The sequence below is a fragment of the Eulemur rufifrons genome, chromosome 21 (genome assembly GCF_041146395.1).
Source record: "Eulemur rufifrons isolate Redbay chromosome 21, OSU_ERuf_1, whole genome shotgun sequence".
Classification (NCBI taxonomy): Eukaryota; Metazoa; Chordata; class Mammalia; order Primates; family Lemuridae; genus Eulemur; species Eulemur rufifrons.
In genome coordinates this window covers 1413845-1437281 of record NC_091003.1, presented here as the reverse complement: position 1 = coordinate 1437281, position 23437 = coordinate 1413845, and the positions used below count along the sequence as shown (strand labels likewise).

At 54.5% G+C, this 23437-nt stretch overlaps 2 protein-coding genes across 5 annotated transcripts in view; both read right to left on the bottom strand.

Annotated features, from left to right (window-relative positions):
* The window catches only part of RIMBP2 (RIMS binding protein 2), a 166578-nt gene extending 161617 nt beyond the window's left edge, over positions 1-4961 (bottom strand). For both annotated transcript variants that reach the window (XM_069497374.1, XM_069497377.1), the window contains exon 1: positions 4882-4961. The gene's annotated coding sequence lies outside the window, so the exon portion shown is untranslated. The remainder of the gene's footprint in view (positions 1-4881) is intronic.
* Positions 4962-21508: 16547 nt separating this feature from the next.
* Positions 21509-23437, bottom strand: part of STX2 (syntaxin 2) — a 30471-nt gene continuing 28542 nt past the window's right edge. For 2 of the 3 annotated variants that reach the window (XM_069496903.1, XM_069496904.1), the window contains one exon: positions 21686-21834. In XM_069496903.1, coding sequence (XP_069353004.1) covers positions 21757-21834 — 78 coding nt within the window. In that variant the 3' untranslated portion in view covers positions 21686-21756. Of the gene's footprint in view, positions 21835-23437 lie in introns of all 3 variants that reach the window. The other variant, XM_069496900.1, reaches the window with a different exon arrangement.

Here is a 23437-nt window from a genome sequence, read left to right as displayed (position 1 = left end):
GCAGAGCCCACGCTGTGAGCCGGGACTGGGGACGGTCTCTGTTAGGGTGTCACATGGGAAACCCACTCACGCCCCTTGGTGAAGGCGGCTGACCGCCAGCACCCACGCAGAGCCCGCCGCACCCGCCACCTCCGGAGTCCCGCCCCCCAAGGAAGGTCAACGACCAGGCCAAACCCTTGGCCCCTGAACACCCAGCTCTTTGAAGACCTGGCCTCTTTTCCAGTCTATGCGTCATTTGCTTGTGCTCCGGGGCTCCCTTCTGGGGCCGAGCAGAGTCAGCAACCAACAAGCCCGCGGCCATCCTTCCTGCGCGGCTCTCTGCCCGAGGTGGTACCGCAGCCGCGCCACGGAGGCGTGTTTCTCGGACTCAGAAACCGTAAGTCAATAATAGCCATTAACAACACCCGAAGGAGAACCAGCTCTGTCCAGCCAGCCGCGGCAGCCGGTTCTGAACACCGTCGTCAGGGTGCACACGCCGGGCTTGGCGCCGCCAGGATTTCAGCAGCGGGAACCGCACCAAAGTCCCACCACCAGACCCGCCAGATTCGGCAACGCCCACACGGCCCACTCCAAAGACCCCTGCTCCGAAGGCAGGACAAACGGGTTCTCTGTTTAGCAGCTGGACAGGGGGTGAGGGAGGCAGGAGAAGTGGGGGGACCTTTGCACCCAGACAAAGCGACACCCGCAGCCAACTCCCCAAAGATGAAACTGACGCGACACACCCCCCCCCACTGGTCTCCAGGTGCCCCTGGGAACTCACGGCTGACACTGAGGGTCTCCGGGGGAGGGGTGGGCCCTCCCGTCCCCAGAGTCCCAGCCACTCCAAAAGTACTCAAGGAGCTCTTTTTGTACACGTCCATGAGAACTGAGTTCATGAGAGCAACTCACATGCTTCCTTCCTGCCACTCTCAGAGCCTGTGCTCTGCCTGCCCCCCGGGAGTCTGCACCGCTGGGTCCGTCTCATGTTTCTCAGCCAAAATGTCACCTCCTCCCTGAGGCCTTCCCAGATCATCCCGCCACAGTCTCTCACCTCTGCTGTTGGAACCCTCTTCAAGTTTTCTCAGCGGTTCTTGGTGATTAAAAACAGACCTTCAAAAGTCAAGGGGTGGCCGGGCGCGGTGGCTCACGCCTGTAATCCCAGCACTCTGGGAGGCCGAGGCGGGTGGATTGCTTGAGCTCAGGAGTTCGAGACCAGCCTGAGCAAGAGCAAGACCCCATCTCTACTAAAAATAGAAAAAATTAGCCAGGCATGGTGGCACATGCCTGTAGTCCCAGCTAGCCGGGAGGCTTCGGGAGGAGGATTGCTGTGAGCTAGGCTGACACCACGGCACTCTAGCCTGGGCAACAGAGTGAGACTGTGTCTCGAAAAAAAAAAAAAAAAGAAAGAAAAGCCAAGGGGTTACAGCTGACTCTCCAGCACTATGGGGGCTGGGCCAAACGGCCCCCAGCTGCCCCCAGAACTGCATCTGGGCAGGTGTTGGCAGCGTCTCAAAGGCACGGACCCAGGCATAGTCCCAACACACAGTGAAGGCACGGAGCCCCGAGGCCCCCAACACCCGAGTGACTCCAAACGTGCTTCCCCTCCCCTCTGCCCAGCCCTGTCACCTGGGAGCTGCCCCATCCCAGACTCCCACACTCTGCCCAGTTTGGAACCATCAGATCTCTTAAACTCCACTCTCAACTGTCTTCAGGGAGACATGGAGAGGCCTGGTCTCCGGGGCTGGACAGAACTGGGGCCGACGTTGGGAAGCCGGGCAGGGCTAAGCACGTGGGGAAACAGGATCCCAGAGAGCAAACTGGAAGAACCCGCTTGAATGAAGTGGACCTGTCCCCTACGGCCCCACAGTGGACTTCTGAGATGGGTCCCCAACACTGCTCACATGGGACCACACCCGGACGTGGGCCACACCCGGACGTGCGCTGGGGAACAGGTGCATAAACGTGGGTAACAAGCACTAGGGGATACTTTGTAGCAGTCGGGAGTAACTAACCAGAAACACACACAGAAACATGGGTAAGGTATGCAAGCAAGCACAGGCCCCGGGAGAAGAGCAGAAACAGCAACGTCTAGAGCACAGGGGAGTCCACCTTCCTCGGGGCACCCAGAAATGTCACAGCCCCAGGAGCTGCGCACAGATGCAAATTCCAGGTTGTGTGTCACACCTGTGGACGGGCTGACCCACAGAGAGCCAGCGAGGGCAGCGGGGATTGGGGCAGAGAGGGAGGGAGAGGGAGGGTGGGAGAGGAAAGGAAAGGAAGGGAGAGAGGGGAAGGAGGGAGAGACAAAGGACAGCGCCAGCAGTGACAGCCGCCAGGGACCGGGGAGTGCGACTAGGACAACCCTTTGCACCCGAGGGTGTGGCACCAGCGTCACCAACGGGAGAGGCACCTGCCCCTCTGCACGAAGCCCGCCAGGCCTCCTCCCACACCGTCACGAGGCCAGGCAGCTTTTCAGATGGGTGGAGGCGAAAAGAGAAACTGAGGAAACGAGTCACCGGCTACAATGGTCTAAGTCGAATGGGATCGGAGGGGGAAGGACAGCTGGCATCAGCCTCTCCAGCCGCTCACCAGCAGACCAGCAACGCGGCCGGTTCCACACCGGCTCCCGGCACCTCGCAGATTCCAAACCCCCCGGCTGCCGTGGGAAGCACCGAGAAAGCTCCGTGCCGAGCCCCCACCCGCCTGCGCCAGGTGCTCCCTGCGGTGCCCCAGGGAGACCCCCTGGCCCAGGGGAAGCGGAAGGGCAGCCCCTCTGGTCCCTTCTGTTTGATACTTCGGGGTCCAGACTGCCCTGGGAGGCCCGCGCTCAGGGTGGCGACGCTTCGCTGTAACCACAGCCAAAGCCTAGCAGACAGCGCTCCCTGGGGGTGCTGAGAGCGCCTCTAATCAGGGGTTCTCAAAGTGGGGTTCCCGGACCAGCAGGCAGCATCAGCATCCTCTGGGAACTTGTGGGAAATGCAAACCCTCAGCCCCTCCCCAGACGCGAGGACTCAGAGACGGGGGGGAGGGGGGGCTCCAGGGTTCTGACCCCCCGGCTGCCACGCCCGTGCTCACCCACAAGAGCACCACCGCTCTCATTAAAGCTCCAGTCCACCCCAAAGATACAAAGAGGAGTGAAAGGGAAAACAGAGGGAGCTCGGAGAGAGCTCCTCCTCGCCCTGAAGCACCTGCTGTTCCTCCTCCAGCGCCAGGGACGTGACAGTGACGATGCTGGGAACAAACAGACTGAGCTGAGCTGAACCTCACGGAGCACAGGTCGGCTAAACTGGTTCACTGCTTGTTTTCTTCTCAATGGCTGGGGGTTCTCAGTGCTGTCTGCACATTGGCCTCACCTGGGAGGCTTTCCCAGACGCCCACGGGCCCCGAGTCTGCAGGGCTGACCGGCCCGCTGACACACCCCAGAGCGCCGGCAGGGCTCTGCACCTCACACGTCTCCGTCTCCCTGGGCACGTGGGCAGTGCCAACCTCCCCTGACCCAGTTTGCCATCCTCTGGCAAGGGGCGGGTGGTGAACACCAGCTGCCAGCTCCTTCCCTGAAAGAAGCTGGAAGGGCCTTGCTCTGGGTCCGGGGACTGCCATATGGTCGGCGTGGCCAGCGGGGCCACCCCACACTGCAGATGGGGCCTCTGCCTGCCTTTGTGTCACCCCTCACCGCCAGAGAACCCTCTGGAGTGGGAGCTGGGAGCCGAGATCACACCCGGCCCATCCCACCTGGAGCTGAGATCGCCTCCCTGAGCCCACACGGCAACCCAAGACCCACAACCCACATACCAGGCACCCACAGCAAGGCCGGGGGGACGCAGATTCCAGGGGACCCGGCAGGGCTGGGAGAAAGCCCCGGGCAGGGCCATGGGGGGGTGTTCAGAGCACCCCCCCGCCCCCGCGTGACTGCCCACCTTAAACCCAGGCGTGTTCAGACGCCTCCCGCACTCCCACGCGCTCAGACCCGCCCGCACACCTGTCTTCATTTCAGAGGGGGCTGCTCTTCCTCCTCACGCAGGAGGAGGCGGGTGTTGTTCTGTCTCGGGAGCAGAGTCCCCTTCGGGGTCCGCCGTGAGGGAAACGTGAGCTGCACCGGGCGCCTCCTGGCTCAGCTGCCACCCGGGACCACGCACGGACCACGCACAGCCCACGCGGCGCGCTCGCCTCGGCGGTGACCAGGTGGCTGGAGGCGGCACTTCTGCCCCCCTGCCCCCTGCCCGCTGCCCTCCCTAGTCGCCCAGACCTCACCCGCGCGCGCAGCTCTGGGGACAGGACCCCGCTGCCCCACCCCCACAGGCCCCCGCCCGGGTCCCAGCAGGCGCTGCTTTCCGGGCGGACGTGCGGTTTCTGGGGGGAGCCGGCCCGCAGACGGCCTGCGGGCACACGGCACACGCGCAGCACACGCGCACACAGCTCTGCCGGGGACACCCGTTTGACACACAGATCGTGCCAGTCGGTCGGTGGGACGTGCGCGGACAGACTCCCGCGCGCAGGCTCCGGCGGGCGCGTCCCCCCGGCGCCCGGCTCTCCCCTCCCCGCGCCCCCGCCCCGCGCCCTCGCCCCGCGCAGGGGCCACCCGGGCCCGGACGCCGCCGCCGCTGGCCCTGCGCTCCCGCGCGGGCCCAACTTTGCCCGGAAGGGCCTCTCCGGAGCGCGGGGCGCGAGGGCGGCAGGGGCGGCCGGGTCACAGGACCGATCGCCCAGCCAGGCCACCTGGCGCGCAGGGCCCGCAGCCTCGCAGGGCCCGGCTGAAGGGCATCCTACGGCCGCGGGGATAAACTTTGCCCGGCCGAGGAGTTCCCGGCCAGCCCCTGCGCCCGGCGCCCTGCAGCTCAGAGCGCGGACAGGCAACGGCGACGGGGAGCTATTTTTAGGAGAAAAACATAAATCTCAGCCTACCTTAGAGGCCAGCGGTGCCAAGGCTCGGGAGGTTCGCCGCGGAGACGACTGCAGTGCCCTGGGTCAGATTACAAACTGGGGAGAGGGGAGGGCGGGAGGGAGGCAGAGGCGGTACCGGCCAGCGGTGCAGGGCATTGGCGTGTCGCCGCTCGGATTCAGCGAGACATGATTCATTAGTTTTCCGCAAGCGGAGAGTGGGGGAGAGGGAGGGAGCGGGAGCGAGGAACCATCCGCCATGCGGCGGCCGCCGAGCCTATGAGACGTCAGCGTTTGAACACACGCGCGCACACGCGCGCACACGCACCGAGACGGCCATGCCCACCCTCCCAGCCAGTGTCTTCCTCGCTGGGGTCAGGAGCTGGGGCAGAAATGGAGGCGACGCCGCTCCCTTCCCCACGCAGGGCTCGGGCCGGCGGTTCTCCCTCTGCGGGGGCGGGACAACAGCGCGAGATCTGCCCCTGCAGGTGGCCGGGGTCACCCAGCCGCCGCCAATTCAAGGTAAAACCTGCCTCTGCTCTGCCCAGGGCCTCCAGAACGCAAGTGCTGTCGCGATCCAGTGACAGCGTGGGGTCCCCGAGCTGCCTGCGTCTTTTGTCCGGTGCCCCTCCCCACCCCAAGCCTCCAATTACACTGTGGACGCCCCTCCCCACAGAGTTACTGCCTAGATGGAAAGGCCCCCCAACCGGGCGGTGCAAGGGAGAAAATCACTAGGAAAATGAACGTGGACTTCACACACACACACACACACACGCGCTCACACTCCTCCTTCCCCAGGGTGCACACCCCAGTATTTGTTATTTAACGATGCTGAATAGTTCAGCTCACAGAGAGGAAACCCCCTGTGTTGGGCCCCACGTGCCCTAATCGAGGAGGCTCGGAGGGACCCTGTAACTGACTTGAGGACGCGAGAATTCCAAGGGAAAGCTCAGGCACCTCTGCAGGTCCTTTGCACAAAAGGAAAGGACTTCTGAGGGGCTCTCTGTTGCTTCCCCAATTAATAGACTCGCTTTACAGGTTTTATAAAAAAAAAAAAAAAAAGTCTCATTGGTGGAACCGGCACATCCGTCAACCACAGTGGTTTTGCTGTTGGTCTCCGATGAACCGCAGCGATCTAAGAGTTAAGCGGGCAGAGGAAACCCCTTCCCGAGACCGTTTTCCCATCATGGTGGCAAATGGATCCAGCCAGGTTTCCCAATCAGGAGTCCTTTTGCCCCTGAATTTGCCTGCAGGAGGGCAGGCGTCTTCCCGGCCCTGCGCTCACGAGTCCCAGCCTCTGCGTGGGACGAGGGGTTCGCGCTGACGGCTGGGAGTGGGGAGCAACGCCCGCCGTCCCGTTACTCTGCGGGCAGAGCCAGCAAGTCCCAGACACCGCGGCCGGGGGGGAGGTGGCGCGGGGAGCAGGCTGAGACGGCGGAGACGGGGTCTCTGCGCACGCATGCTCTGCGCACGCGCTGCACAACCATGCTCTGCTCTGCGCACGCGCTGTACACACAGCGCCGCCCGTTCAACAGCTAAAGGTGGAAACAACCCAAACGTCCACCAACCGGTGAACGTATAAATGACATGCGGTACGTCCACGCGACGGAGTAGTATGCAGCCGTGCACAGGAGCACGGGCTGCCGCGTGCTTGCATCGTGAAAGCGCCGTGCCGAGTGGAAGAACCCAGACAGGGACGGCCACCCGAGGGATGGGTCCGTTCTTAGGAAGCGGCAAAAGTCGGCAAATCCGGAGAGACGGGAAGGAGACGGGTGGTTGTGGGGGGATGGGAGGACGAGGGGTGGGGAGTAACCCCCCCCCAGTGAAGAGGGGTTTCCTTCTGGGGGCCAGAAACACTTTGGAACTGGGGTGGGGGTGGTGGCTGCACAACATGTGAGTGTCCTCAGTGCCGCTGAACTGTCCACTTTAAAATGGTTACTTTTATGTTATGTCGGTTTCACCTCCACAGTAAAAGAAAGAAAGAAAGAAAGAAGGAAAAACTGTGGAACAGGCTGTGATTGGAGACGGCGCTGGCCAGGCTGACTCCTGACGCTGTGACCGGGAGCAGGGTCTGTTCCTTCCCCTACAGAATCGTCATTGTGTTTACGGTATGACATCTCCTCCAGGGGCTCTTACAGGGGACAGATAAAGCAGTGGACAGAAGAACATAAAGCCGTTCCCCTTTAGAAAGGACTTATTCTTTTAAGAGGTGGCTCAGTGGCATGAAAACAGCTTTCACCCGTTTCTCAGCAGAGAGGGCCTGACTTTTTAAGTGACCCCATATAGGCCCACGGTTCACGGTTCTGACGCAGAAGCGTTTCCTTGCCAGACGCTGAGTCCCCTCCCTGCAGGGCCACCTCTGCCTGAGCCGCTCTGCTGCGTCCGTGCGTGACGGTGACAGTGCCATCCTCCCAGGGTTCCTCGCGGCCGGCGGTGCCCACTCAGGGGTCCCGGTGGGAACGCAGCCCAGGCAGTGGGTTGGGCGACTTGCGGCCCAAAGGGTCGACCAGAGCTGTGGAAAATAAGAAAGAGGATGCGGGATTCCACTGCTTCGTGTTGTGTCCTGATTTCACAAAAGTCAGGTGAATTTTGTGCATCAAATACTGAAAACTGTAAGGAGCCAGCAACTTTCCGGGGGACGCTCTTAGGTAACCAAGAGTACAGGTGAGGCCTCTGTGAAGGACGGGGACACATGCCACATAGCAGGAAGGAACCGCCCAGTTCTGGAAACGAGCTGCCGTGGGCGGGGGGAGCAGCTCCCGTGAAGACCCCAAAAGCGCTAAGACCCCTTGGGTGCCTGTCGCAGGCACCCCGCTAGCTCCAGGCCGGAGAACAGACGGCACACAGGGACTGCTGTTCCCTGGCTCTATCATGCCATTAAAGACCACTGTAGATAACACACCATTTGTTTATCTGGTCCCAGGTGCAAGGGGTGTTTGCCAGATGTCACAGCAGTGCCAGGTGCAAAGTTGCATAATCGCCACGCAAAGTTTTCCAGCCCTAACTGCGGGGAAAGCGCAACCGGGCGCCTTCCGCTTGGAACTGCTGTCTGAGAAAATGCCAGTCACGCGGGTCGTTCTGTGGGCTCAGCACTAGGCAGAGTCTCCCGCCGCCGCGGGGCTAATAATAGCCTGATCCTGGGCGTCAGCACCTCTGCAGCCCGGCGGGCACACAGCACGGCTGGTCCCAAGGCCAGTGGCCAAGTATGGCCACCTAACTCCTTTCAGGTAGCATTTTGCAGGTGGGTGTTCGCCAGAAGCTCAGCGCTCAGCTAGGAGCATACTCTGGGGACAGCCCAGGTGATGCCCTGTCTGCAAGGAGTTCGAGACCAGCCTGAGCAAGAGCGAGACCCCATCTCTACTAAAAATAGAAAGAAATTAGCTGGACAACTAAAAATATATATAGAAAAAATTAGCCGGGCATGGTGGCGCATGCCTGTAGTCCCAGCTACTCGGGAGGCTGAGGCAGGAGGATCGCTTGAGCCCAGGAGTCTGAGGTTGCTGTGAGCTAGGCTGACGCCACGGCACTCTAGCCCGGGCAACAGAGCAAGACTCTGTCTCAAAAAAAAAAAAAAAAAAAAAATGAGGGGATTAATAAAATGTGATATATGTACACCATGGAGTTCTGCTCAGCCACAAAAAATGACGGTGACCTAGCATCTCTTGTACTATCCTGGATGGAGCCGGAGCCCATTCTACTAAGGCAAGTATCACAAGAATGGAAAAACAAGCACCAATGGACTCACCATCAAATTGGTGTTAACTGATCAACACTTACGTGCACATAGAGTAGTAACATTCGTCGGGTGTCAGGCAGGTTGTGGGGGAGGAGGATGGGTATATGCACACCTAATGGGTGCGGTGTGCACCGCCTGGGGGATGGACACACTTGTAGCTCTGACTCGGACGGTGCAAATGCAACAGATGTAACCTAAACATTTGTACCACCGTAATATGCTGAAAAAAAATAATAACAGAACCCCACTTTTAGCTGGCCACTTTGCTGCCCAGAACAAAAAGTAAAGTCTTTGGGCCCCTGCACGACAGCAAGGCCATGTGTCTACACTCCAGCCATGAGGTGGGGGTAGAGATAGCATGTCGAATTGTAGGAAAGGCTGTTTAAAGGTGGATGGCTTATCTGGAGGCTGCTCTCGTGCCACTTGCCCTTCTCTGCTCCTCCAGCTGGAATGTGGATGCAATGGCTGGAGCTTCAGCCACCACCTGGGACTACGAGACAACCCTGAGAATAGAGCTCTCACCCCAGGGTGATGGGTCAGAACGATAAAACCCCGTCCCTGGTGACCTTGGAGCTGCCAAACCAGCTCCTGGACTACTTTTACATGGGAACAGTCACTTCTGTGTTATTTTGGCCTGACGTGGGCAGCTGCCCCCAGTCCTGGCCGACACACCTGGGTCGTTCGCCAAACCCAGAGAGCAGCGTGTCCGCCAGGTGATGATGATCTTACAGTTCCCCAAACTGATTTCACAAGTCAACTTGGCAAATACAGCCTGTATATGTTTGGTTCACCCAATTTTTAAGTTGAATGGGATGGCAAGATTTAAAAACCTGGAGGTTACACATACAGTTCTAGATTTCTGACTTCTGTTGAAAAACCAGGTGTAGTGACACGGGCCCTCTGCCCTCAGGCCCTGGGGCCCCAGCTCTCCCCAGCCCTACCTGGCTGGCTGCACTCATTGCTCACACCTGCCTGCCTGGCCCTGGGAGCGTGTGGGCACACAAGCCCCGAGTCCCACGCTCTGAGATCGACGACACCGGCAGATGCGGACAGACCGTAGGTACGTACAGCACAAGAGGGAAACCAGGTGCCCACACAGGGACGGAGACCACCAGGCGACTCCGTGCCTTCCGAGAGCACGCCAGGCAGGAGCCCAGGAGAAGGCTCGTGGTGGAACTCGGACGCCACCCAACACCAAGCCGCCTCCAACGCTCCGGAGCCTTCTTCCTGGGAGGACCGTCCATTTCCCGGGTGCTCCCGGCTCTCGGGAAGGGATGAGAGGGTCTGTGGTTGGATTTTTTCGATGGACTCCAATAAAATTTTGCAAGACTAGTCCCACAGCCCAAAATCAGACCCACAGAACGCGAGGATGAAATGCTCATTTTGACTTTTAAAAATAAGTTTCCGTCCTCTTTGGAAGGGAAAGGAAACCCTAACTCGAGGGATGGTTGCGGATGGGGGTCTCTGCCGACCCCAGGCCCCCGCCCATGAGACCGACTCCGAGGGGGTCCTGACGCTCCTTCCTGCACGGGGCGCCGGGCCTCTCCGTGTCACACGGGCACCACGGCCGATAGTCTCGGTCTGGTCCTACAGGGGGATCGTCCACTAACCTCCCTCCCTGGAAAAATTAACCAACCCCTGTCCTCAAGCGACAGCCAAGTGTCCTGTCCTGAGACAGAGCTGACGCTCCCCCCTCTGCAGCCCCCGCTCCTGGCGCCCGTCCCCGGAGAGCCTGGGACGCGGAGCTGGGGGCCCTGGTGCCGCAAAGAACCGGCTCTCGGTCCCATCCGGGTTACGTCCCCAACCTGCAGAGCCAAACAGACTAAACAAGTTAATAGCGCCTCCTCCTGAAGCCGTGGGAGTCCCTGGGGCCTCACAGGGAGGAAGAGTCTTTTCTTGGAACGTGGCTAATTGGGGCACTAAATATAAACATCCTGACTTGGCAAATTTTCCTTCTGGGATTTCACATCCTATGGCTACGAGAGACAGGAACTCTAGAAAGCGATTCCCTCATTGTCTGGACTCACAAAGGGGTGGAAAATAAACCTGCTCTCGGGGTCGGGCAGGACCTGTGACTGTGGGGAGGGGCATTGGGCAGCTCAAGCCCCCCAAAAAATAATGCAGATTATTTTCAAACTGTGCAAATAGAAGCAATCGATGAATCTGGGTAAGGGGTAAAGATGCTATTCACACTATTCTTGCTGCTCTCCTGTAAGTGTTAAATTATATCAAAATAGAAAGTTTCTTTCATGCAGTAGAAAAATCCCCAGGTCACCCCCAAGGACAGAGCGAGCGCCTGTCTCTGGGCCGTGGCTGGAGGCTCCTGCTCCCGGCCTCATTCGCTTACAGGCCGACACGCGACGCATTTGCCCTGAGACCCCCGAGCCGGCCCCCGGCCCTGGCTGCTCACCTGGCGTGGACTGGCCGCGGGGCGCCTGCCCACCGGCGTCCCTGGGCACCTGCTGGGGACGCTGGGTTTCTCCGTGGCACTCAGGCCCTCTGGAGTTGGTGGAAAGTGGCCTTGTAGAGCGTGTTGTCCTTTTCCTGGGTGAGGCACCGGACGAGTAGTTCTCCTAAACAGAAAAGGAAAATGTCGTTAGGCAAAATTTGGTGCACCTGAGGTGACAGACACTGCGGATCCATTCACCCCCTTTTTCTGTATAAACAGAACACTAACCAATTCAGCAAGGCAATGTACCTAGATCCTGCTGGAGCTACAGGTGGCTGTGATGTACTGTTCTGGCTGAGGAGCTACATGCAGAAGTCTGATGGGCATAGACAGGAGAGAGTTCTGGGGAAGTCTTTGCTTTCCTTATAAAGGAGAACAGATGAAATTAGTGTCATCCCTCATTGCCCCATTCTCCTACTTCCCATCCCGAATACAGATGTGATGGCTGGAGCTGTGCAGCCACCTTGCAGCCATGAGGAAAAGGCCAAGCATCTCCTGAGAATGACAGCTCTGACATCCTCGGTCCACTGACTCCTTGCCAGCGGCTGCCTACACTGAAACTCCTTCTCATGCAAGAAAAATAAACTCCTACTTTTTAAGCCATCGTTAGCTGTGTATTCTATCGCTTTTGTCAAACGCATTTTTAACAGATACAGCAATAGTTTTTTCCATTTTATCTTAGGCTCCAGATAATAGTGGTGGTAAAGTAGACTGTGTGATATGTTCTTAGGTTTCTTCCTGTCCTTCCACCACCAACTGAAAAGATAATTTTCAGTTAAAATATAAATAGTTCTTAAGTCCTGATTCAGGCAAAACTTCCCCTAGGAGAGAACTCTGCCTAAAGCTGATCATTCCTACTTTCCTTCCCCCAACACTTGCCACATCTGCTTAATTATCAATATGCTGCAGATTTAGCTAAGATGTGCCCGTAGCAGAAAGCACATTTAAAACACTTTTCCGTTGTGCCGGTGAGTGAAGGACTAGTGGCTCCCGCCTGCCTTCCCTGACGACCGGGCAGCTCCTCCGCGCGCTTCCCACTCTGCTCTTCCGCCTGGTCCGTTTGCCCAGCTGGCTGGCAGGGCCCCGGGGATCAGGCTGGGAAAGCTGGGAGCCCAGGACTCTCTGGGGAACAGCGAACAGTAACGCCGACCGAGCAGCTGTGTGTGAGGTTCACTTATCAAAGCAGACCCCAAAGGAAGACTGTTCCAGAAACAGATTCTCTCCAGCCCACCAAAGTAAGGGGCACGGGAAGTGGCTGACGCCACACTTACTTACCGCTCGCCCTAGAGCTTCACATGCGACCCCAGAACAGCAACAGCCAAAGGACACGGTCCTGGGGTGGGAGAAGCCCACGGACCCTTTGGTGCAGAAACAGCTAAGGGGACTGGGACACCAGAGGACCAGAATGAAATCTCACAACGCATTTCTCAAAGATCAAAAGTCCTACCACGAAAAGATAATTATTTGGATTCAGATGTTACGATCCCAAAGCCATGATGTAATTGGAAGTTTCCCTAGATAGATTACAGGGGGGAAACTTTCTAGTGTTTTCAACGTAGAATGCACAGAGCTGGCCACGAAGGGCTGGAATGCAGACGGAGTAAATCCCGATCACGGAAGTAGAAAAGCCACCTGGTGCAGCAGGGGAGGGAGGTCACCTGGACCAAGGCCCCCCACGCAGAGACCCGGGCACTGGGGAGCTTGAGGCCCAGGAGACTGTACATGTCACTGTGTCAATTCACACTGTAGACACAGGCTGGCGACACACACAGATGTTTTGTTTGTGAAGGTTCCGGGGAGACCCGGGAGTCTCCCATGTGCAGCATGGAACCCCCAGCACGACCAACGGTGACTGTCCTTCCTCCCCAAAGCAGACGGAGTTAACAGCCTGCAGGTACGGGCTGTCCTTCCCGAGCTCGGATCACAGCTGCTACTGTGGCTTTTAGTGAACACTGAAAGCAGCTCCCCCATCCGCAATTTCATTGGCAACTTTCAAACATGCGAGGAAGGTGAAAGGCCCGCACAGCGCACGGATGTGCCGCCACCCGGGTAGCGACGCGGTCAGCTCTGCGGGGAGCGTGTTGCCGACTCTGCTTTACGACATCTGCCCGTCCAGCCGTCACCGTCTCCATCGAGGAATCCATCTCGTTTTATTTATTTGTTTTTATCGAAAGCAGCTGTGGATTCTAAAATGCGGCACAGGTGGAAGTTGCCAGCTCACGTTGGCATCCTGGCGTCTGTTTTTCTCCTCCAAGCTGTGCTCCCAGAGCCCAGGTGTGCCCAGGGGGCCCTGGGGCAGCGACTTAGTACCTAACGCGGCAGGTCCCGGCTCCGCGGAGGCCCCGGCCACGGGGGAGCCAAGCCCCACACGGACAGAACCTGCGGGATCTCCAGGTGCGCGTGGGACGGCAGGTTCAGGGACTTCAGCCAGGTGCAGCCCGCGACATTCTCCACCCTCTGGTGCCACCTACTGACCCCGCCCTCCTCCGAAGGCCTCTGCACTCAGAGGTCAGAGACAAGGGAAGACTGAGCTGGTATCTCTTTCGTAAACATTAGGGGCGTGGAGGGACGGCACTCTGATTGGCAGTCTGATTCCCGAGGTAACACGGTTCCGCATGACCACGGGCAAATGTGAAAGGCAGAGTCAGCAACGTGCTCGCCGCAGAGCTGCCTGCGTTTTGCTAACCGTGGACTCCGGGTGGCGGCACATCTGTGTTTGGTGTATGATTCTTCCACCTTTTTTATATGTTTGAAAATGGTCGTAAAAATTGTGGGTCGGGGGGAGCTGCTTTTAGGATTTATTATTTCTTTACTCTCTGACCATGTGGATTTCTTAGTCTTTTTAGCTAAATCTGTCTTCCTTGACTGATTTTTTAACGTTTTCCGCATGGTCTTGCCCTCTGCACTTTTCTCCTACAGATTGGCAACCTCCGTGAAGACTGTGACCACTCTCAGGCCGTGGGCGTCACTTGTCCCCTCTGCCTCCAGCTCAAAGCCCTTTGGCCATCCGCACCTGCGAGGTGTGAACTGAAATAAAATCTTAAGGCTCCCCCACCGGCTGACGGAATGCACCCCCTCTTGGCCAAGGGGTGTTGCAAAACTAAATTGTCTGCCAGGAGGAGGGAGGTCAGACAGGCGTCATCATGCCAACCTCCCTCCTTGGGGACATCCTTTGTCACCCATTGACAGGCCTAGGGGTATGCAAGACACACCTGCAGGTCCTCAATTTACACAACAAATCTGTGTCCAGTGGCTTGTCTCTGATTAACAGCTCCTTATCTTAAAACATTCCAAGCCTTTAGACAAAGCTGCATGTCTTTAACCAATTACAAACCAAAGAATCTTTAAACCCACCTATAACCTGTAAGCCCCCCGCTTCGAGATGGCCCACCTTTTCGGGCCAAACCAATGTCTGCCTCCCACGTATTGATTTATGACTTTACCTGTAAGCCCTGTCTCCCTGAAATGTATAAAACCAAACTGTCACCCAGCCACAGCGAGTCCACTTGCTCAAGGTCTCCTGGGAGTGGCTCCGGGTCATGAGCCCCAAATTGGCTCAGAATAAACCTCTTTCAAATTATGTTACAGAGTTTGGCTTCTTTTCCGTTATCAAAGGAAAGCTACCCACAGCCCCCCCCAAACACACACACACACACACACACACACACGTCTGGGCAGTATCTCAAATTTAACAAGATCAAAACCTGCGCCGTCACCAGCATCGTAGCCGTCCAAACCTCAACTTCCTCCCAACCCAGCCCCGGTTCAGCCCGTCACGGACGCCGCCCTGCCGGCTCAGAGCTCCCAGCTGGTGCGTGGACACCGTCCCGGCTCTAGACCACGTCCCGGGTCACATGGGAGTAAGAAAACCCCCATGTCACGGAAGCGCTGGTGGGCTCCGGGGCCAAGCTTTACTCACACCCCGGCAGAGCCCAGGTTCCGCTCTTTCCCCACCTGGCGGACCTCGTCTCATCAACAGACGACTGTCGGGGAGGTGAGGCCTTTGACAGGGTGCAGGTGGCTTGCTTTTGTTTATTTATTAATCTTGGGGATTCCAGAGTGGCTGCGACGCTGCTAAGTCATGGTGTCTGGCTGGCACCTCTGCATTCTGTCCCTGTCCCCCAGCCCCCGTGGGATTAGAAGGCTCCGAGCTGGTGGGAACGTCCCTAGGGTCCCCTTCTCAGGAGGCTCTTGTGTGTTGGAGCTCCGTCCCCGCGTTTCATTCCACCCATTGACCCGAGAGTCCCCTGCTGTCCTGGGGTCCTTCTCGGGGCTTGAATGGTCTCGGTGTCACAAAAGCGCTCCCGGCAGGGATCCCCTGGGGAGGGATGTCCCACAGGTAACCATTGTCCCTGGATTATCCATGTAGGGCTGGATTCCCCGGCCCTCGGGAGCAATGACTAACGGCTCTTAAAGGGTCGCCCAGGTCAAGGCGAAAAAGGGATTTGATTGACACGGATTCTATTGACCCAGGGTTTTTAAGAAAAACAGTTGCCAGGGAGAAGAGGCAGCCACATTCCACAGCTGGGCCGAGGCAGCTCAGCCGCTGGGCCGCAGCGCCCCCTGCTGCCCACCGCCCTGCAGGCCGCGACGGCAAACAGCGCGGACCCGGGACGCGGCGGGCAGGCCAGGTCCCACCAGCCTCCCACCACGCGCACACTCCCAAGTCCCCCACGCACAGGGCATAGCGACTTTTTTTTTAAGCAGCTTTATGGAATTACAGTTAACAGACCCAAAAACGGATCCATTGCAAAGGTGCAGTTGGATGGATTTTAGGGAGCAATCGCCACGGAAATCCAGTTCTCAAATCCTTCCATCCCTCCTTCCCCACGCGGGACGCTGACGTCCCACGTCAGAGGCTGCCCCTGTATCTGCTGCCCGCATGTAACCCACAGAGGGAAGTTTCTAAAATTAAATCAGTTGCAACATCTAAATGCAAGGAGGGCTCACGCTAAGATCCAGATGTTCAGCTGGTCTTGACCACGTGGAGGTGGAGGAAACTGGGCTGCCAGTTTCTGGGTGGCGGCAGGCGGCCGGAGCTGCCTGGCTCGTGTCCTCGTCCTCCCGCACCCCCTGCATCTGAGCCACGCCCTGCTCTCTCCCCCGTCACTGAGGGTGGCACTAACGGCTATTTGCCCCGCTGCTTGCGTGAGCGTTAGGTTAGAATAAAGGAAATACCTCGTTTTTATTGACATATATCAGTTGTGCATATCTTGGGGCACCCCCCGCCCCGGCTTCTGTGCGCTCACTGCGGGGGGAGCCTCGCCCGTGCCCCCCGCCCGCTGCCCGCCTGTGCCAACCGCCTTCTACAGACCTTCTATGCCCCCCGAATCTAGCTTCTATTTTTACAGTCATACATATGGACCCCAAAGGGGAAAACACACGAATGGGATCAGTGGGAGAAGCCACAAGAGGGACACGATGATCTCGGCCCTGCTGGCTTTTCTGCGTCACCATCACCGTCACTGTATCTGGTGGTGTCACTGTATCTGATGGTTCCGCAGCCGCCGCCTGCAGGACTCCGCCCCCCTCTGGCCCCAGCGCCTGCTCCACGTGTGTGGGGCCGAGCGTGAAGCCCTTTGTTCAAAGAGCAGGGAAAGTGCTATTAAAGGCAGTAACATATAGAAGTTCTGTCTTCCTTCCACCGTCTCTGTCACCTGTGTTTATTTGCTGTTCAGTGCCACGCTCCCTGGGCACGGGGACACTCGCGGGGTGAGCACAGTTTCCCCTCGTCTCTGAGGGTCCCTCCTGCGACTCGGCGTGCAGCCCACGCTGACAGGTTCCACCCCTGGCCAGCCACCCAATCCGACACGGTGGCCAGGCCAGTGCAGGGGAACTAATCTCCCCTCCTGTGGACCCACTGTCCCCACCCACACTGGACGGTGACCCCGAAGGCTTCCTGGCTGCCAAGGTTTCTTTAGTGGGCACCTTGGTTTGTTTTCTCCTGAGCTCCGGTTTCCCCCCCTCTGCCAGCGGCCCTCTGCGTTTCCTCTGGGCAGCTCCCTTGTGTCGCCGGGTGGCGCTGCCCCCACCCCACCGTGGCGCCCACCCCAGCGGGCCCAGGGGACAGAGTGGAAGGCAGCCGGGGCTCGGGAGGCCTCACCCGCACACAGACCCCTCTGCCGAGGATGGGCTTCCCCAGCCCAAGGTGGCTGGCCACAACCTCTCCCAAGCTGCCTGCTGCCCACCTGTGCAAAGGGGGCCTGTGCAAAGGGGCAACCCCCAGGAACCTAGACTTAAAAATAAGAAATTAAAAAAAAAACGGATCAGGGCCACCAGCAGCTGCACACGGTAAAGACAGATGTCACAGGTTTAGCCCAGACAAGTTAATAAACAAAGAAGTGAACAAAAAAAAAAAATACAGCAACAAGGACGATCTTTGGGGATCAGATTTCAGAATCACTGTATTATCTAAAATGTTTGGTTTTAAACAAAAAAGTTGTGATGTTTGCAGAGAAACATGAAAGTAGGCCCCACACGCAGGGAAGACAGCGGTGCATAGAAACTGTCTCTCCATTGAGGGATTTTTGCTTTAGCAGATAAAGACTTCAGAGCAGCCATTATAACTATGATCAAAGCACTAAAGGAAACCATATTTAAAGAATTAAAATTATAACAATAATAAATCAACAAATAGAGATTCTCAAGGATGCAGAATTTTTTTTAAAAAGAACCAAATGAAGATTCTGGAGTTGGAAAGTATGATGACCACAAAGAAAAAATTCACTGCAAGAGCTCAACAGTAGATTCAAGATGGCAGAGGAAGAAACCAGTGAACCTGAAGTTAGAGTAACAGAAAGATCCAACGTTAAGAACAGAAAGAAAAAATACTTAAAAGTGAGCAGAACCTCAGGGACGGGCGGGTAGGGCTACACACCAGTGTGTGCATGACGTGGGCCCCAGCAGGAAAGAGAACTCTGCCCAGGACAGCCATGGAAAGGTTCTCCGTCCCCTCCCTCCTCCCTGCACACCGGGAGCCGAGGTCCCACCGCGCAGGCCGACCCGTGCCCCTGCCAGCCGCCCTCTGGAACTGCCCCTTTCTCCAAGCCAGGGCCCTGTTTCCTCGGTTTAGGAATTTGCTCATCTTGTGCAAAGGATACAAGTCCAAAAGTGACGACCACATGTGGCCTCGAATTTATCCAACTGCTCAAATGTTTAACAAACAAACAAACAGGGCTGCACACATCGCATCCTGCTCGTGTCCTGCGGGATGTTCTGGAAAGTGGCGCTCGTAGCTCGGCAGGACCAGACACCTTCTCAGAGGGCTCGGCCGCGTTTAGACCCCGCGCCACGCTCACCCGTCCACACCGCACACCCTGCAACTGACCCTAACAAAGCGTGAAGCCAGAACTCAGTGAGTCCCGTGTGGTGCCTCCTAGTACTCACCGTGTCCATGTCACCAACTGGGAAACCAACTGGGAAAATCCACGCTGGGCTTCCCGGGGCCCTCGGGAGGTGGGGTTTTCCACTCATTTAAGAACTGTTCCTGCTGTACCGTCTGTCCTTTCCACGGAGACTCGCCGCTGGATGAACAGATGAGTGAGTTTGTTGTGGTAACTGAAATAGCAACTAAGGAGCCAATCGGGGCTTGTGGGGCCCCCCTGTGGCTCTGCTGTCCCCGGCACTGGGACACTGCCCCCCACCCCCCCGCCAGCGGGGGTCTCCAGGCCTCTCCCCAACCCTGCCGCTCCTCTCCAGTCAACACCAGAACTTTCTAGTTGGAATTCCATCTCCACTGAATCCATTTTTTAAACTCATGGAAGAATGTGAGTTTAGATTTACTGAAGAAATTCCTAGTAAGTCATTTAGGTGACAGACTTTGTTTTCTTTAAAAATCGTACACAAAATAACTGAATTATTGAATGTGCATGTGAAGATTGTGATTTGAAAGGAAATTCATTGCAGAATACAGGAATATGAGAATAAATTTAATGTATGGAGATCAACTTCCATGAATTTTATCCAGAACTACCTTATTTTTCTTTGCTTAAAATTCTGGTTTTTGAATGCCACTTTCCAACAGGGTTAGAATTCAGTAAGGACTAAGGAATTAAGGAAATTCTCCTTCAAGCCTGGCACGATGGCTCAAGGCATGGAATCCCGGCACTTACGGAGGCTGAGGCAGGAGAACTGTTTGAGGACAGGAGTTCAAGACCAGCCTGGGCAACATAGTGAGACCCCATCTCAAGAAAGAAAGAAACAGGAAAGAGAGAAAGAGGGAGGAAGGGAGGAAGGCAGGAATGAATTTCACTTAATAAGAAAAACTCAGAAAGAGGATTAGGAAAAGTATGGAAGCTAGATAACTCAGAACAAGGGGTCGGGGGGAGGATTTGCCCCCACAAAAAAATGTACATGAGAACAAGTAAAATTGGCATAAGAATTCAAACCAAGTGACTTTGAGATACACCCCAAATTTGTTGAATTAGTGTTTGTTATAAACAGCAAGAATTTAGGTGAGTTCCTTATTATGTGGTACTGACACTTGAGCCATGAAGCTTATAACAATAATCAAAAAAATTATCAGAAACATCTAAAATCACCTACGTTATTATACATAATAACAGCCACACGTAAGAATAATTTTCCTAGTATAACAATTTATTAATGGATATGCAATAAAATATCTCCCCAAAAATCTTTCCAGACATGGATGGCAAGGCAGAAAGCAAATACTTCTTTTTTGCTTCTCTGGAAAATTTTTTTTAATGTAAACATGAAATATTTGAAGAAATGATAAAAAAGTAACAAATGAATCTGTAAATATATTTTTAAAAATCTGATTTCAAATAGTAGGTACATGAAGCTTAGACATACAAATGTGTCATTCGCTAACTGACTTAAATATCTAAATATAATAAAAACTCATTTCCACAACTTCGACTATAAAAACACAAATTCAGTAAATACTTGAAATCCAGGAAGAACAGCTTGGACAAATACGACGAGAGGTGCGAAGAGCGGCGAGGACTAAGACTAAGCCCAAAGCGGGACGCGGACGCAGACGGGGCCTCGGGGGCAGAGGCCTCTGCACGTGGACATGATTCCGTGGACTGGTGTGCAGAGGTCGTATCAGTACACGCATGATCTCTGGATACCTCGGTACCCTTCAAGACAAGTTACACCTTCAGCTTAACCACACATCAGTGAGCACATACTACTGGCAGGCTATTTAAAGACCAAAAAGTAAAATACATATATTTATATGCATCTCCAGAATACTCCTCTAGTAATTCTGAGCACACAGTGAAGAGCTGTGTACGTGAAATGCTACAGACAGAGCTGGGTCTAAGCTGAGCAGATGGATGGGTAAGTCATGAACGAGTGAAATTCATAATTGTATTAAACAAGGAACACAGTTTCTAAACTGTCCAATATTGCCCAGACTTATTGTTTGAATCAAGCACAGATACACTAGTTTCAAGCCACACAATGTTAAAATATAGTCACAGGCTTACACAATCACATACAGGCGTAGCAAGAGGTAACTACATTCTGGGTTTCCTTCCCATACTCGTTTAGAATTCTGACTAGTTACTGTCTTACTAGACGTGCATTCTCTAGCTCACACGTATTATAAGCTAAAAATAAATCCTATTATTATCCTAAAAACAATAATGAGCAATAAAAATGTTTAATTATCATGGATCCCTATAAACTTTGGGAATTAACTTTTAAAGTTCGGCAAAATATTAGGTACTTAAGAACATTTAAGTGATCTGTACAATAGTTTAAATTTGTAAGAACTGCTTAATGTCTAGGAATAATTTCCTTGAGTTTATAGAGTACTAAATCTCGGTTTCATCACCATCTTACCTTCAGACTTTATTAACGTGAACAGGGAAACACAAACCCCACGCTCAGTGACAAAGAGGCCGTCGTCTTTACGGCGCAGCCACTAATTACTGATCACCCTGGGCCAATGGACAGGCGGAAATGGAGATAAGCAGTCGAGACCTTTCTGGAGGGTGTCGGGCACTGCGACTCTGCCGACCGGCGCTACAGAAGGCACTTGAAAGGACGTCTGCGGCTTTGCAACCAACGTTCCCTATGACAACGGCAAACTTTGTAAACAACTGTACAAAGGTGGTTCTGATAATCACGAAGCTTCCTATTTCACTGAAAAGGCGATATTTAGTGTATAAAATGGGGTAAATTAAGATGTTAATATATTAAGCAATTTATAAACATTTAAAATTACAGATATCTTACAAAACAGCTCTGTGATAAAAACTGTTTCTTCAAACAATAAGTAAACACAAATTAAACACAGTACAAAAAGTCTCTTAATTAGCACATATTAGCTGGGAGAAGGGTAGGAAGGAAAGTCTTAGACTTGAAATCTAATAGCTTCACAACATAAAAATATTCCTAATTAAACTTCACATACATTTTTAACACTGAAATATTTTTAAAAATTGAAATTTTCAATAATTTCTTATTTCAAGGCCACGGAAACAAGTTTCACATTGTTAACGTTTTGTGGTGTGTTATTTAGAGTCCGAGGACATGTGAGTCCACTCCTCACGTCCATTCTGCTCGGTGCTTCACTGGACAAGACGTTCTGTTGTGCTTTCTCCTCAAATTCGCCAATTAAAAAGTCACACCCAAAGCCCTGCCACAATGTCTAAGGTGCGTTCCGTAAAGGACAGGACGTTGACTTTGGTGCAGATGTGGTCTGAATCTCCAAGGGTAAGCAGCTCTCGGCATGAGGTTGCTATGACAATGTTGTTGCTAGGATAATTCCAAGGATCACAAGCAATATAACTACACAAATAATAATGAACATCATTTTCTGCAAGATAAAGAAAAACATTAATTTTCAATGTATCAAAGAAATCAACAATGCCATCTGCTAACAAAATCCCTCTGGAATTTGGGATACTTTAAAATATAAGTCCATTATCAAGAAAGAACCTCTCAAGGTCACAGAAAAGGGAAGGGAATAGAAAACTCCAAAGGCAAAGGTTAAGTTTTAGACATGCGTATATTAAATTAAATTAATTTAATAAATTATGTGTCCTTAAAACAACTATTTGCTCCTAGAAGGAAAAGGCACCCTGTGGGCTTGTAATAAACACTTTCTTTTGATCATCATAAAATTCCAGACCTGCTCTAAATTGGATGCATTGTATATCTTCTTAAAACTTTAAATGAAACTATTTCTCATTGGCTGAAAAAATCCTATCTACCCATTTCTTTACATTTAAGCAAAACGAACATGTATGAGAAACCAACAAGACATTAGCTCAGTGTTTCGTTGCATTCACAGCCGAGAAGCAGGGCACAATACAGTATTTAACTTTGTTTTGTTTTGTTTGTTTCAATGAACAAGCATCCTCACACAACTGAAAGTCAGATCACCTTTGGCTTAAGAAGCCTGGTCTCCAGGAAGCTTGTGTGAGGGAGCAGGGAAGGAAGACACAGAAATGAGGGCACACCATGCTGTTCTCTTCGAAAAAGCAAAGATTCATCATTTTAAATTGCAGTCACCGACCGCATGCCACACTGTTACCTAAGATGCTGTCTGCGGCACCTGGACAGCCCTAAACTGGAATCAGCACGCTGCGCGCTCGACTGACTGGGCAGGACTGCGGGGACGAACACGGCCAGGCCCCTCGCTGAACCTCCCGAGACTTGCTCAGAACCTGCGGGTGCTGCCTTTGGGATCTCCCCTCTCCTTCCAATTTTACTCTCCTTGAGTATTTCCTGGAAAGCCCGACCATTCCCTTATCCTCTTTGCATGTCTTACTACGAACCTTGCTTAGCACCTTCCAGAGGGACACTTCCTTTGGCCTCTGGTACCTCCCACGAGGCCCCCCGGTGCCCTGGCTCTGCTCCTGCTCTGCACGCGTGCTCTGATCACGTCTGCCAGCGTCTGGTACGTCACGTGTGTCCTCTCCCGCCCTCTCTGGCTTTCAAAACGGTTGCTGACTACACGGCATTCAGAGTGCCGGAATCCAGGTGGCATCTAGTCTCCCGGTGACAGCTCCAGCCAGAGGCCTGGGCGTCTCCTTAGTGGAGGCAGTGCAGCCCAGGAGTCAATCCAGCTTTGAGTGTAAGTCGTGGTTCTGCCGCCGGCCGTCTACAAATCTCCGCCCGTCTCCTTACACACAAAACGGGGCAGCCCCACGCTGCAGGGCGGTGGGGATTAGGGTCACCTCTAGAAAGCAGCCCCCACCCCGGCCCACCCTGCAGGGCAGGCAGGTGGGGTGCAGGGCCTGGCCTATAGGAAGGCAATTTGCTAAAGGATGAACGAACACACTAAAGTTTTAAAAGCATAAAGACATTAGTCACTGCCTTCGGATACACAAATAACTGCTGGGCTGCACTTGGATGTGTTCTGGGAGTGAGGACGATTTTGTGCTATTCTTGTTTGCAGGTGTGGGGTGAGACGG